Here is a 16,654-nt window from a genome sequence, read left to right on the forward strand (position 1 = left end):
AGAAAACAATTTTTCTATGAAAAAAAAAATTTCCCCTTTTAATTTGCTACAGAGATCTAATAAGAGAAAAAAACCAAAGTTTGGAAAAAGTTTATTTGTATATTAAATACTAATTATGATGGTTAAACAGGTCTACATAACTGAGATTTTTCTTTATAAGAACAAGTTATTCCAATCGAGAAGCAATTAATTTACTTTGGAAGTTTCCAATGATTAGTTGTATGTCATGTAACGAGGAGTAGCACTGAATTTGGCATATGATTTAATAACCTTATTCACAGCTTCCAAGAAATCCTTCTCAGTGGCAATTTTTCGTCGTGCTCTGATGGCAAACATCCCTGCTTCAGTGCAAACACTTCTAATTTCAGCACCTTTCAAACATTAAAAAAAAAGGCAATTTAATTCGGTATTCAATAAACGCAAAGTGGACAGAATACCCAAGCACTGACCAAGATTTATTCACTTACCTGTGCTATTGGGACACAACCGTGCTAACAACTCAAATCTTATATCTCTTTCAACACTCATTGAACGAGCATGAATTTTGAAAATATGTGTCCGACCCTAAAAACATAGAAATGCATATTGCTTAAAATATCACAGAAACACTAGGGGATGAGGTTAAGGGTAGCCACAAGTATTTCTAAAGTAAAAATAAATTTCTTACCTCCAGATCAGGTAAGCTAAATTCAATTTTTCTATCCAGTCTCCCAGGCCTCATCAATGCTGGGTCCAAAGTATCAGGTCTGTTAGTGGCCATCAGTACTTTAATATTACCTCGAGGATCAAATCCATCCAGCTGATTGATAAGTTCCAACATGGTTCGTTGTACCTCATTGTCACCTCCAGCACCATCATCAAAACGAGCACCTAAAAAAGGGTAAAAACTATTAGGCTGCATTACTGTATTCTACAAAGCATTTCTTAAAAGGTAGATACAAAAAGGCATAAAATTTTACAAAAGTGTATCCTTTACAGTAAATACCATGCAAAGCTTGTAAATAAACTTAACGTATTCCTGTATTTTTGCTCCATCATCCTTTTCTTCTTCTCAAAGATAGGGCTGGGATCCCACAAATTGTACAGAAATGCTCCAAACTCACCATAGAATATTATGCTTAATATTCAAATACAACAAAACCTTATTAAAGGAATATTAGGTCAAATTTTCCCCCTTTCTTCCCACTGAAGAATATATCAGCTTACATGTCTTATAAAGTAAATCTTATTTTAATGTGAAGTTTTCTTCAACTTAAAATTCCTATAAGTCAGTGTATTTGAAATGGCCTGATTAATAAAATTTTAATTTCCAAATTATTTTTATGATGGAATATCTGAATATATATCTGGATACCATTATAGCATGGAAGTCCTGTATTAAGTCTATGGAAGACCAATGTTGTTTTACTTTCCTAAATTAATGAACATCTCCCGCACGATACATGGAAAGAGGTCTAACTAGTCCACTTTACTACTGTAGTTAGTATAAATTGGGGGAATGGAGGAGGAAAAAAATGAGTTGAGACACATAATTAAGAGTCAGCTTAATAAAACCTTATGCATGAACTAAATGATCTTCAAGGTGGCTTTCTATAATCTATAATCTTAGCATCTTTTAAATTTTCTAATATAATAGAACATTGTATTAAAACAATTAAGAACTCTGGACATATCTCAGCTTAAGTTGGATGTGGCTCTTTCTAATCATAATAAATAGTTCTCGAAAACTCTCTTAATTTCTTTACATAATAAACTAAATTCCATAGAGAATAATGGTGAAACTTTTAAAAATTAATAGTAAAAAGTATTCCAATCACATAAGCATATAGCTACACATACTAGAATTAAATCATGTTCCTTGAAATATAACTACATACAAAAAAGTAGAATGTAAATTAATTTATAAGTTAGATATTACTAAAACTGTACCCAACATTCATATTATACAGAGGTCCCACTGTTAAAGTTAATCTCACCATTAAGCAACATTGGGATGGTGCATGGTATCCTAATCGTAGTATTAAGAGTCTAGGATACTGAGAACAAAAATATCCTTCTCTATAGCCGTTTCAAAAAGCTTATCTAAAAATAGAGTATTTACTGTATTTTTACTTTTATAATTCTCTTAAAATATTATTTTCACAGCTGTATGATCTTTTAACTGAGCTCATAAACAAGTAAAAATATAGCAATTACCACACCATAAAAATTTTTATATTTCGACCTTGTAACTCTTGCAAATTCTGGTCCCAAAATAGCTTTCTTAAATGTTATTTATACCTCCAATAGCATCAATTTCATCAAAGAAAATAAGGCAAGCTTTTTTGGTTCTGGCCATTTCAAACAGCTCACGGACCATTCGAGCCCCCTAATAAGAAAAAAATGAGTTGAGACACATAATTAAGAGTCAGCTTAATAAAACCTCATGCATAACCCAACAAAAATAGTGCTTTCATTTTTGCAATGCTACAAAAAATATCTTATCAAAACTCAGCTACGGTCCAGCTATGACAGTCTTTTTCCAAAATTCATCCATTCATCCACATAGCAATACTATCTTCATGATTAAGCCATCTATTAAAAGCAGGAAAGACCCATAAATCAGAAACAGGTCAGATTAATGTCCCTTTAAAAAAATAGAGAAAAACCCAAATTCTTGCCCAACGTCCCCTGAAAAATATGGTAATTTATGCATAAAAATTTCAATAAACAAACTTAACTATTGCCTGATGTTCAGTTATGTAATTTTACCTATGTAATTTTTAGTAATTAGTAATAGAAGCTGTTTCCCTTTGCAATTTATTCTCAATCCCCATATAAAGTATGTTCCTGAATTCACAAATGAACACTGCAACACAGCCTATTCAAAAAAAAACAATGTTAAAGAACAAAGAGGCCAGGCTAGAATTTTTAACATTTTATATAAATAAAATGATTGCCAAGAGTAAGATGTTACTTTAACCTCTTTCCCCTTGTTCTCGTATTGTATTTTTGGTATGTTTGCTCTAAATTTCAGCATCCTTCAACTGTATGCAAGAGATCATGCACTGTTTCAAAATTACTGGAAAGTACAATTGAAGAAAGCAGTGTAGTTTCTGAGCTGTTTAACTACCACAATGTAATCATCAAACATTCATCACTTGTCTTGTCCCAGGCTTATAAGAATGACTCAGGTAAGTAGTTTTTCCTTTTTTATACTTTGCATTATAAAATCTCATGCTTTATCTGCTGCTACTTTGTTCATTATTATTAATTCACTTTACCTCTCCAACATATTTCTGTACAAGTTCAGATCCAATAACTCGAATGAAGCAGGCATCTGTCCTGTTAGCAACAGCACGAGCACAAAGAGTCTTGCCCGTGCCTGGGGGACCAAAAAGAAGTACGCCTTTGGGGGGTTCAATACCAAGGTTAACAAATCTCTCTGGCTGCAAAGACAAAAATTTCATACTAATGTGTAAAAGGGAATTTTGTATATACTTATTTTTAAAATTAAATCTTACATACTGATCTAAATGAGAAATTTTGTCTACTTCCTGGCCTCAGAATCAAAGAACTGCCACATATATAATCTGTATAACATAGTAAAGTTGTTCTCACTGTTCACAAGGTTCATGGTAAAAGAAGTTTTAAAACTTATCTACATTTCATGCTAATTTTGATAAAATTATAACAGAAAAATTAATATTTTCTTTAAGTAGTTACCATTAAGACAGCCCAGCTTCAAATAATGTTCAATTTTCTAGCTTATTATTTTACTACTTCTAATCTTCTGATATAATTTAAAGCCATTTACTACTGCTTCCTTTAGACCAGTTACTGGTACTGCTCCACAATAACTGAATCCCTGATTCAAGATATTAAAAGGTAGGTAAGTTCATAGTTTCTCATCTTTACAAAAACAATTCCTTCAATTTTTCATCATATGCCTCTCTTCTCAAAAATCTTTAAACCTTCTCCTTGCTTTCATCTAGACTTTATCTTCTTTTCTTCTCTATTTCAAAAGGATATTTATTTTCTAAAAATTATTTACTTCATGAAGAAAGAAATCTTAATTACAGAGGCCCCCCCAAAATGCATATGTTCAATCATTACCTTCATACAAAGTAATTTAAAGCTTAATAGAATTACACTTACATGAAGCAGTGGGGTTTCAACTACTTCTCTTAGTTTCTCAATCTGTTCTTTGCAACCACCAACATCACTGTATGTGACATCAGGTTTTTCTTCCACCTATCACAGAAAAATACACAATCTATTTTAAAATTTCAGTTGTTTAATTCTGAACTGAATATAGACCCAAATAAATACAGACCAATAACCCAAAAGCAAGTCTTGAAGGAAGTAAGGACTTTAATAATAACGAAACACTGCCTTGGAATTCCCAAACAATCTAAATTTTACAGTATTGTTAGGAATAGGAAATATGTAAGCTAATCAGTACTTTGCAAGGCACCACTTTTTTCAGACTACTTTGCAAGACTATTTAACAGAAAGCTCATAGATTTTGTTTTAATGTATATATGTGAACAGTCTACCAGTTACAAATTTCAAAAATCTTCATGATGAATGTAATTGTACTTCAAAGAAGATGAAATTCTTTACTTTCCCATAATAACTTACCTGCATCATGGTAACTGTTGGGTCAATCTTGGGAGGCAGGGGAATATGAATTTGATATTTATTTCTGTCCACACTGAGGAGAGAGAAAAGAAAAACCCTTATTCAGACATTTTCTAGTTAAAACAGGGAAGGATCAGAAAAGAGGACCCAAAATGCCTGTAATGAGCTATAACATGGTTTGGTAGACTAAATACAGATGAAGGGAAAAAAAACATAAATCAATAGATTTTTGTCTTAGGCAAGTCAATCAAATCTCCATTTACAATTAAATGGCCTTCCCAAAATCATTCACATCTAACTACTACATCATAACAGCACCAAAATCCTTTTATGGGCTAGGCCAAACTATCTAAGTGACTTGGCAAATGAAATTACAAATTCTTTATCCTTAAACTCTGTTCCTATCTTTTTGATATCTAGAACGAGCTAGAACAATTTGAGATGTAACCAATCAGCCTGGAGATAAAGGAATGGTTAACAAAAATAGGATTTCAGTTGACCAAATATTTATTAACCATTTTACCGTATGTTTGTAGGTATGCAAAGATGAAAAACAGCATAGTCCCTGCCCTCAAGGTACTTATCATTCCAATGGTAGGATATGATAGGAAGGAGACTGTAACTCACCTACTATAAAGCATGACATGAGATCAAAGGAAAGATCTAAGCAAAGTGCTATAGGAGCACATTCAAGGAGAAAGAAAGGAAATAAGTATTTAGTAAGTGCCTTTAATCTATTTCACTGGATCCTCAAAACAACCTTGAGAAACAGATGCTATTATATGATCCCTATCTTACAATGAAGAAACTGAGGTAAATGGCAGTTAAATGACTAGCTCGGGGTTACACGGTAAGTTTCTGAGGACAAATTAAGTCTTTGTGACTTGAGGATCAGAGCTCAATCCCCTGCAGCAGCACCTTTATCATGTGGAGGTTAAAGGAAGGCTCTTAGAAAAGGAAAGATCTGAATAAGAATTTGGGGGTGAAGGGGGAAGTTATTTCAAAGAGGCAGAAATTGTGTTTACTATTGGCAAGGCTATACCTTGAACAAATATGTAAAAATACATTTATTATTAATAAAAGACAAGAATACACATAATAAAACTGAGATAGTTTTTAGTCTGGCTGAAAAATGGTACATGAAGGAGAATAATATAAAATATGGCTAGAAAGGCTGGAGGCAGAATATAAAGATCTTCTATACCAGATTAAGAAGTTTTGGATTTAGAGACTCCAGCTTTTGGAATAAGAACTTACTGTTTGACAAAAATTGCTGGGAAAATTGGAAACTAGTATGGCAGAAACTAGGCATCAACCCACATTTAACAACGTACACCTAGATAAGGTCAAAATGGGTTCTTGACCTAGGCATAAAGAATGAGATTATAAATAAATTAAGGGAACACAGGATAGTTTACCTCTCAGACCTGTGGAAGAAGAAGGAATTTATGACCAAAGAAGAAGTAGAGATCATTACTGATCACAAAATAGAAAATTTTGATTATATCAAATTGAAAAGGTTTTATACAAACAAAACTAATGCAGACAAGATTAGAAGGGAAGCAATAAACTGGAAAAATATTTTTATAGTCAAAGGTTCTGATAAAGGACTCATTTCCAAAATATATAGAGAATTGACTCAAATTTCTAAGAAATCAAGCCATTCTCCAATTGATAAATGGTCAAAGGATGTGAACAGACAATTCAGATGAAGAAATTCAAACTATTTCTAGCCATATAAAAAGATGCTCCAAGTCACTTTAATCAGAGAAATGCCAATTAAGACAACTCTGAGATACCACTACACACCTGTCAAATTGGCTAGGATGACAGGGAAAGATAATGCGGAATATTGGAGGGGGTGTGGGAAAATAGGGACACTAATACATTGTTGGTGGAATTGTGAATACATCCAACCATTCTGGAGAACAATTTGGAACTATGCTCAGAAAGTTATTAAACTGTGCATATATCCTTTGATCCAGCAGTGTTACTACTGGGCTTATATCTCAAAGAGATCATAAAGAAGGGAAAGGGACCTGTATGTGCACGAATGTTTGTGGCAGCCTTCTTTGTAGTGACCAGAAACTGGAAACTGAGTAGATGCCCATCAATTGGAGAATAGCTGAATAAATTGTGGTATATGAAAATTATGGAATATTATTGTTCAGTAAGAAATGACGAACAAGATGATTTCAGAAAGGCCTAGAGAGATTTACATGAACTGATGCTGAGTGAAACGAGCAGGGCCAAGAGATCATTATATACTTCAACAACAATACTATATGATGATCAATTCTGATGGACCTGGCCATCTTTAGCAATGAGATGAACCAAATCGGTTCCAATGGAGCCATAATGAACTGAACCAGCTACACTCAGCGAAAGAACTCTGGAAGATGACTAAGAACCATTACATTGAATTCCCAATCCCTATATTTTTGCCTGCCTGCATTTTGGGTTTCCTTCACAGGCTAATTGTACAATATTTCAGAGTCCGATTCTTTTTTGTACAGCAAAATAACGGTTTGGTCATGTATACTTATTATGTATTTAATTTATACTTTAATATATTTAACATCTACTGGTCATCCTGCCATCTAGGGGAAGGGGTGGGGGAAAGGGGGGAAAAATTAGAGCAAAAGCTTTGGCAATTGTCAATGCTGTAAAATTACCCATGCATATAACTTGTAAATAAAAAGCTATTTAAAAAAAGAAAGAAGTAGTTTTGGATTTTATAGAGGTGATAAAATCATTAAAGGCTTTTTCACAAAGGTAGTCAGACCTGTGCTGAAAATGACACTGTAAAGGAAGAATCAGAAGATTTAGCAACTGATTAGATATAGGGGATAAAGAAGAAAAAATCAAAGCTTATCAGGGTTTTTTGAGCCTGGCAGCAAGAGAAAATAGCAGAATAGGGAGGAAAAACTGGGGATGAATTCAGTTTTAAGCAGATCAAATCTCAGGTGCCACCAGGACATTTAATATCCAACAGATGAAAACATGGCACAAAGAAAAAGATTAGAGCTGAATATCCAGATTCAGAAGCCATCTTCATAAGAATGAGTAGGTACAGAGAAGAGGGATGTGGAAAACCTTTAGAGAGAGACAACCACCTAAGAGGACAAGAAACCCAACAATCGTTAAAGAAAAGACTAGATGATCAAAATGGAAGGAAAACCAGGACTAAACTTTTGAAAGTTAAGGGGCTAGTTAATGGGATCAAATGCTATAGGTCAAAAAAAGAGAAGGAATAAGAAAAGGTCATTTAAAAAGTAGTCCTGGTCTACTGGAATCATAGTCAAAGTTCTCATGGGTTTCAAAGTTGTTTGCTTTTACAGTATTGTTGTTACTAAATAGTTCTCCTGATTATGCTAATTTCATTCTTTCTCCAATTGATAAATGGTCAAAGGATATAAACAATTTTCAGATGATGAAATTTAAACTATTTCTACCCAAATGAAAAGGTGTCACTACACACCTCTAATATTGGCTAAGATGACAGGAAAAGATAATGATGAATGTTGGAAGGGATGTGGGAAAACTGGGACACTGATGCACTGCTGGTGGAGTTGTGAACAGATCCAACCATTGTGGAGAGTAATTTGGAACTATAGTCAAAAAGTTGTCAAACTATTCATATCCTTTGATCCAGTAGTGTTACCCTGGGTTTATATTCCAAAAAGATACTAAAAAAGGGAAAGGGACCCGTATGTGCAAAAATATTTGTGGCAGCCCTTTTTGCAGTAGCTAGAAACTGGAAATTGAATGGATGCCCCTCAATTGGAGAATGGCTGAGTAAACTGTGGTATATGAATGTTATGAAATTATTGTTCTGTAAGAAATGACAGCAGGATGAATCCAGAGAAGCTTGGAGAGACTTACATGAACTGCTGCTAAGTGAAATGAGCAGAACCAGGAGATCATTATACACTTTCAACAACAATACTACATGAGGATCAATTCTGATGGAAATAGCTATCTTCAACAATGAGAGGATCCAAATCAGTGCCAATTGATCAGTAATGAACAGAACAAGCTACACCCAGCAAAAGAATACTGGGAAATGAGTGTGGACCACAACATAGCATTTACACTCTTTCTGTTATTGTTTGCTTGCACTTTTGTTTTTCTTCCCAGGTTATTTTTACCTTCTTTCTAAATCCGATTTTTCTTGTGCAGCAAGACAACTGTATAAATATATATACATATATTGTATTTAACATATACTTTGACATATTTAATACATATGGAACTATCTGCCAGCTAGAAGAGAAAGTGGAGGGAAGGAGGGGAAATTGGAATACAAGTTTTTTTCAAGAGTCAGTGTTGAAAAATTACCCATGCATATGTTTTGTCAATAAAAAGCTATTTAAAAAATTCATTCTTTAACAATTTATAAAAGTTTTCAAAATTATTCATTTTTATAATCCTAGTGTAGAGTATTAACTGTTCAGTGACAAAACATGTGATCCATTACAAAGAGATGATGAATTCAGATTACAAACAGATACATATATACAGAGACATGTATGTGTATATATGTATTTATCTATATAAACATCAAGGATTTTTTTTTTATTTGACAATGCTTATGTTACAAGAAATGTGTTTTTCTTTTGTTTTCCCAATGAAGTGGGGAGTGGGAAGGAAAAAAATCTATACTATTTGTTCATTTTTTTAAAAATAAAGACAGGAGGTACTGCCAAAGAATTGGAATGCTGCATATATTTTTAGATAAGGCAAGTGTATTGTTAGGTTTATTTAAATGTTTTAGTTAGGAGAGATCTCTCATGAAATAGGGGTGGCCTGTAAACGTTTGCAATGTAAGAACAAAACATTTCAGTAATACATTTTTAGAGAAAAAGCCACTGGTGACTTGGAGAGAAGATTTTTTATAGAACGATAGGGCCCTTAAGAAGATTGAAGGAGTTTAAAAACTTTGTGGTAAAGAAACAGAAGTAGTAAAGGAAGGGGGAGACTCAACATAGTATTTCAAAGATAATTTTGGGTGTACAATACCTTGAATAAATTCAATCAAAATAAAATGTGCACTGAGTCACAGTATCTTTAGTGAAAGAAGAATACAGTAAACAGACATCTTACCCAACTCTCATTCCTTCTTCAATGTCAGTAGGTGCTACCTGATCACTGAGGTCCACCACAAATTTGGCAAACTGCTTCACATTGATAATGTACTTTGGGTCCTCTGAATCAGCATTGATTATCTTTGTACACCTAGCACAGAAATACTTATGATTACAGCAAGAAAAGGATGCCATACTATAACAAGTGAATTCTATACTGTGAATATACCAACCAAAAGTAGATTGAGACCTGAAGGTATGACTACTGCTCACGGTAGTAGTACTGAAAACTAAATTGTAGCATCAAATAAAGCAAATTAAGATCAAAGGAATCATTTTCTCAAGATATCTCATAACAGACAATGTGAAACACAAGATTATTCATCCTATTGACAGCAGTTCTTAACAGCCTGAAATACTTCAAGTGCTTTACATTTATCACTTGGACCTTATAACAACTCTGGAAGTAGGTATTGCAGTTAATAACATCCTCAATTTACAGATGAAGTTAATATCAGAGGCTTAGTGGTATGTTCACTATTATATAGACAGTATCAGAGACAGAAATAAAATCCAGGTGTACCTCTCTGGTCTATATTCCTCTCTATCTTAGCTGACACTGCCTCTCCTTGTGTCACACTGCTATTCTTTGTAAGAGGAAAAATCATTATATGTGTATATTTGTAATAATGAATAAAGGATATGCTATACTCTCATAATTCCTTTTATCCAGAGAGACAAATAAAAATAAACACAAACTTTATAAAACAAAAGCTACTCTACAAACTCATGTTCACCTGATCAACAAATCAGAACAATATAGATAATTTTTCTATTCTATTTTACTAAAAAGTTTCACTATATAAAATTTCTCAACACTGCTAAATCCTTTATGTTACTAGTTCCCAAGTGCCAACTCCAAAGAATTTTTATAGAAAGCTTCACTTCTGGGATTTAAATGAAAAACTCTTAACAGATACCAATGTTGTTAGGTGGCAAGACTTTGTGAAGTCTAACAGATTTATCTTTAGACAAAATTAATCAGATACACATCAAGATCGGCATTACTACCTTGCAACCTGTAGTGGCTGTTCACTCTGAAGAGTCTGTTTATCTGCAGCCAAATCCCAAAGAGCTGGGGGAGCCAGGCCAGTGTCTGACTCTTTAATACCTAGAAAAGAAACATTAAAGTCATTGAAAAGTATTATATTAACCTGCTCTGAAACAAGTATAAAATCATATTTTAGAGTTAAATTTAAAATTTGGAATTGTAATATTTATTATATTCCAAATAACATGATAATAAGATAAACTCTGTATAATAAAATTATTTCCATGCCCTAGACAATAGTCTATCATAATATTACCAAGATTCATCCACTAAAGTCTACTAAACTGGGATTTGATATGGAAAATACCTATCTTAAGGCAAGTAGCTGTATTATAAACACATAAGCACTATAAGTAATTACATAGGACAGTAAAACAGACTGGGGTAAATTAAATAATATGAGATTCAATCTGTTCAAAAAAACCAGAATCCAGAGAATACACATTTAATGAAAACAAATCCTGAGGTCAAACGCTTACTTACACACCATTCAGAAGAAAGGGAAAGGAGGGAACATACCAGTGAGCTCATTGATTTTCTTAAGAAGTTGCTGGATGTCATCTTCTACTTGTTTGATCTGTCTAGAATAAGTGCTCTGGCCCTGAAAGAGAAAAGTAATTCTAATTTGTACAAACAACTAAAACTTATCAACTATAACTAAAAAACTAACTGGGGATGTGGGAGGTCTATGACCATATTATTTATTATTACCTCTAAGGTTATAGACTGACAATATAATATCTGTATCATTTTCATACTATTTCCTAAAACTTCAAATACACTCAAATCCTTTCTTATTCAAGGTTATAAACAAAAAACTGCCTATTATCAAAAACCAAAGATACACATCAACATATGCAAATTAGGCAAAGATATACAATATATAGAAAAAGTAATCTTTCACTCATCTTTGTATTAATGTAAAAATCAACATCTGCTATGTAAATTATTTCAAAATCTATTCAATGCAGAAACACATAGCCCTAATTATATATAGTAGGAAGTAATTTGTGTAATAATTTATAAAGCAAGACAATAAATTCTTATTCTGAGCTCTTATAAAATCTAAATACTTGACTGGGTGATATGATTAGCATCCAATTCATAAATCTATAAACATTTTCACATCCTCTTTTTTCCCAAACCCCCTCTACCACCGAAGACCTAATGGTCAAAAGGCAAGCCAATCCAAAAGTAAAGTTAATTTACATAATGAATAGTATGAGCCCAGATATCACTATGGTTAAGGTTTAGTTCCAATATAGCAATCAACAACATTTTTAGTTTTCATGTTAGAACATAAAAATTGCCATTGCCATGTGTCACATATACATGGCTTATCTAGACCAATGGTTCTCAAAATATGGTCTGATCTCTTTAAAGAAATCTACAAAGCAGAAACTACTATTACAATACTACTAAGACCTTACTTGACTCTCTTTTCTAATTACTTATTTGTGAAAGGCCATATTTTTCTAATATGCTTCAACCAAAAAATAATAATAATAAAATTAAATGCAGAAGTAAATATGAAAATTCAATTAAATGTCTTCTACCAAAGGTGGACATTAAAAAAATTTGCAAAAATATGTAAAGCAGTCATACTCATTACTTTTTGTGTTTCAGAAAGTTGTTCTTCAGCAGAAAAGTTATTTATGTTACCATGGAATGGGTTTATTATTGTCATTTTTTAATATTATGAAAATGTCTCAGTTTTAGTTTCTAATGCAGTAAACATGGATAGTTAGACACATATAAACAAAAAAGTTCTTTGAGGTTCTCAATAATTTTTAAGAGTTTAAAGAGGTCCTGAGACCAAAAAGTTTGAGATGATCTCTAAGGTCAACACTAGAAGCTAAGAATATTGTTATTTTCTTTAATACTCCCACTATGAGATTATTTCTTTTATTTGTCTAAACCTTCTTTAACCTATATTTTTAGCTTGTACCACACCAAGCTATGAAAGAGTTCCACACATGTGAAGCAATATTACTTTGTCTCTTTCAAACTTCAAAATGTTCCCTTGTTCTAGTCATCCTGGACTCAGTGGTCATCACCAAGTTTTACTTTACCTCCATTCCCAGTTCCCTACTCCCTCATGATTCCACAGTCTCAAATCATATCTCTTCTGTTTTTGTTCCTTCAGAATGACAAGTCTAGAAACTTGTTAGTCTATCAATATATAGAAGTCTTCCATGACTTCCTATAAACCTTTAATCCTGCACTTGGCATTTCACCATGCATTTCTCTTTTCCTATTCCTCTATATTTTATGTATCTGTAATTCTGTCAGTGGCAAATGATATTATACCCATCAAAGCAGATCACATATATCTTAATTATAAAACAATCTTCAAGAGCAGCTGTAATCAAAAAGATCCATCATTCTGTGATCAACCTGATAATAAGCCTCACCAAGTTTATCTAAACTGGCTCTCAGACACAATACACTTGTGAGCTATTACCAAGTCTATACACAAAATCTTTCCAGCTTAGTAAACCCTGCCAAGAACAAATTCTTCTGCCACAGCCTACAAAAACCCAATGTGATCTTACAATAAGCATCAGAGTAGGACTTTAAAGAATTCCAGTTAATTTACAAAGGCACTGTTAAGACTAATCTTGTAATTGATACCTAGGATCAACTCTTTACTTTTCTATATAGAGAAGTATTAATTCCCTAGAATTTGTTTACTATCTCATAAAGTCTCTTCAATGTCCACAACAATACTGCACCTTCAATGTTTTCATGTAGAATTCAGGCAAAGACTTTTTTGGAAATTTGTTATATCCACAGGCATAAAAATCCCCTTCAAAAAATTCTTATCAGTTAGCCACGCATGATTCCTCCTTATAAATATCTTACCTTCCTTTCAAATAACTACCATGCCATTCTTCCTACATTATTCTGGATTAAGAATTCAATAATCATTCCCTTTATTAAAGCACCCATCACTTTTTTTTATTCTTTGTTACTAAGGATACCTCACAGAGAGGGGAAATACAAGCTGGAAGGGAGGAGATAACATAACCCAAACAACCACCTTTTAAAAGAGTTTGTCCAACACAAAAGTTTCCAGGATGACATCTGGAAACCCTTTCTTCATTATTAACTTAGTAATAAAGTAAGTAATGATAAGGATTGTTTGCCAGAATGCAAATAGGACAAGAAATCTGTTCTTCTTGGGGAAGAGCAGGAGTCCATTATTCTGATAAGCTTAGTCTATAAATATAATTGAGATCTGACTTAGGACATTTTTCAATTTTTTTTTAAATAGCACAACCTCTGATATAAAAGACTAAGAATTTATTTAATAAAATTATTTTCAAGATCTGCCATGAGCCATCTATAAATTTACTTTCATTCATATTGAAAAAATATGTAGTTTTTAATTGATAAAAACTCAAGAGGAAAATATTCAAAAATCATTTTCAAACATAAAACTGAAAAATTAATTCCCTTTCCTTATTATCCACATCCACACTTACTGAGGACAGTAACATATTACAATTCTGAGTTACACTTAACATGTAGGAATGTTACAGTAATACAAATAACTTACGTAAGTTTTCAACAAGGCAATATCACCCTCATCCAGCGCTGAAAGGACAGAGACAGTATGTTAGCTTTAATTTTGAAAAACATGTCTTTTTTTTTTTTTTTTTAAGGGTCTCATTTTAAGATTAAAAAAAAAAATTTCTTAGAATTTGAATGGGATTTCATGAAACAACTGGATACAATAAATGTAAGGATGTGTTTTCCTTTAAATATGATGCACATACATAAAACAATGGTTACAGTTACCATTCAATATGAGAATATAATTAGAGGTAGGTAATGAACTCAAAAGAGTTGGCTGACCAATTCCAGGGCACAAGTCTCCAAGTCAAAGGAAACTTCTTAGGTTCTCAGATTCAGAAAGAAGACGCTTCCAAGAGAAAGCAGGAAATACGACTGGGGGTTTTTAATTTGTTCCTTTTCTAGCATTTTTAATTGCAAACCCAATTCATTGATCTTCTCTTTCTCTATTTTATACAAATAGGCCTCTAGAGATATGAAATTTCCCCTTATTACCGCTTTGGCTGCATCCCATACATTTTGGTATGATGTCTCATTAAACAGGAGCTGGAAGAAGCACTCCTTTTAAAATGTAGAGGACTTAAAATGTAGGAGATATAAGGCCATGGTGAAAGACAGGAACACATGAAAAATACAATGTGTAAGCAATGATTTTTTAAATCAATTAACTAAAAACCTGGAGAAGACAAAATAAGTTAGTGGATATTATGCCCAAATCAAGAGAAATCAAAAATCATTCCGCGTTTCTAAATGTATCATAATCTCTTAAAGAAAAAAATATCCCAGTTCTACTAATGAATTGTGAGGCATTGGGCAAGCCATGTAACCTCTCTGGGAGTTTACTCTCCTCATTTGTAAAATTCCTAGATTACAGATAGGGGTTTGTAGTAGAGGAGTGTATAGGGTCCCCCTTCTACTCTTAACTTGCAGGATTCTAGCCAAATTCATTTTGACTGGAGAAAATGGCACAAAGAAAACAATTTTCCAAACACTTCCACGAAAAATTATCTTTTTTAAAGCTTTGGGGAATAGACGGTGGGATTGTAACGAAGAGGCCGGTCCTCAACAAAGAAGAGACTCCCCAAAAAACTCCACTGACCCTCCACTCCAGCCAGTAACAAACTTTTCCCTGAAACCCTCCCCTAGCACTTTCCCGACACCTGACCCTACCACACTGGCGGGTCAAACAGTTCCAGATCCGGGTCGGGTCCCCTACCCTCACCCACCCCCATGCCACGAGGGTCGGGAGAGACGTTGTGGACCTCCTGCTTCCTAGCAAGGCTCGGCGCTCAGGAGCCGCTTCATTAAAGTTTTCCGAATAGAAATGAATTAATGATGACCCCGGAGTTGGAAAGGACCTCAGAGATAGAATGGCGGGTCAGGGAGCGAGACGGCGTCAAGTGCGCGGCCTGGGCCCAAACATCTCAGACTCGCTCCCCTTACTCTGCTCCTTCCCTTCTCCAGACAGACCGGCGAGAGACCCCTCCCAACTCCCGTCTTCCCTGCCCCCTGCCCGCGCTGCTCCGCTCCGCTGACCTCGAATGGGCTTATCGTCCTTCTCCTCCTCTTTGGTTTTCCGCTGATCGGCTCCCAAATAATCCGGCATTTTGGGAGTCGTAGCTACCTCGGTTCCTAGGAACGATTACACAGCAGCTTCCTCTACTTCCGGGAGTACCAACCCATTTCCGGTCCCCCTGCGGAACTGGTGCTTCAAGTCTTCGGTCCGGCGCACTGGCGCGGCGGGCTCTGGCGTGTTTGGGGAGGGTTCGGGGAGGAGTTTAAATAAGCCTCCTGCACTTGGGATCTCCCCGGGATTCACCCATTCTTTCTGTCTGGGATTGGTCAACCTTTATCCCGGGAGTCTTAGTATCAAGCTTGATGTTTTCAAGAGAAGCTCTTTTTGACCCCATGTCCAAACAACCTTCCTAACACTCAGAGCTGCCCCACAGGGCTATCCCTGTAGGGAGTGAGCTTCTCAATGTTGGAGGTCTTCTAGCAAAGACCGGATGACCATTTGTCGTCAGTAATCTAGCATTCATTAAGCCGCTATTGTGTGCCAGGCACAGTGCCGAGCGGGGGGATACAAAGAAAGGAGAGGAGAAAAAACGGCTCAGTCTAACGGAGGTGGGAGTGGGGGGCGGGGAGAGGGGATGGAGCGCACGCGAAGAAATAAGTCAATCAGCAAACATTTACGAAATAGAAAATACAAAGATAAAAATGAAACATGAACTGCCCTCCAGCAACTTAAGTTCCA

At 34.4% G+C, this 16,654-nt stretch overlaps 1 protein-coding gene across 1 annotated transcript; it reads right to left on the reverse strand.

Moving 5' to 3' along the window:
• Positions 1 to 73: 73 nt before the first annotated feature.
• Positions 74 to 16,335, reverse strand: PSMC2 (proteasome 26S subunit, ATPase 2). The gene is made up of 12 exons (XM_052000343.1): positions 15,937 to 16,335; positions 14,384 to 14,421; positions 11,341 to 11,422; positions 10,782 to 10,881; positions 9,730 to 9,861; positions 4,624 to 4,696; positions 4,138 to 4,233; positions 3,264 to 3,428; positions 2,281 to 2,368; positions 668 to 870; positions 468 to 564; positions 74 to 371 (listed from the first exon to the last, which is right to left on the reverse strand). Exons 1-12 carry the CDS (start codon positions 16,004 to 16,006, stop codon positions 214 to 216), a joined length of 1,302 nt encoding a protein of 433 aa, XP_051856303.1. The 5' UTR covers positions 16,007 to 16,335; the 3' UTR covers positions 74 to 213.
• Positions 16,336 to 16,654: the final 319 nt, after the last annotated feature.

The sequence above is a fragment of the Antechinus flavipes genome, chromosome 5 (genome assembly GCF_016432865.1).
Source record: "Antechinus flavipes isolate AdamAnt ecotype Samford, QLD, Australia chromosome 5, AdamAnt_v2, whole genome shotgun sequence".
Lineage (NCBI taxonomy): Eukaryota > Metazoa > Chordata > Mammalia > Dasyuromorphia > Dasyuridae > Antechinus > Antechinus flavipes.

Bases quoted from the DNA above. Each gene is read 5' to 3' on its own strand.
- PSMC2 (XM_052000343.1), bottom strand. From the start codon at position 16,006: ATGCCGGATTATTTGGGAGCCGATCAGCGGAAAACCAAAGAGGAGGAG. The intron at 9,862-10,781 runs GTAGTAATGCCG...TTTCTGTGCTAG, and splicing joins CAGCCACTACAGGTTGCAAG to GTGTACAAAGATAATCAATG. The intron at 871-2,280 runs GTATAAATAACA...ACCCTTTTTTAG, and splicing joins TGAAATTGATGCTATTGGAG to GTGCTCGTTTTGATGATGGT.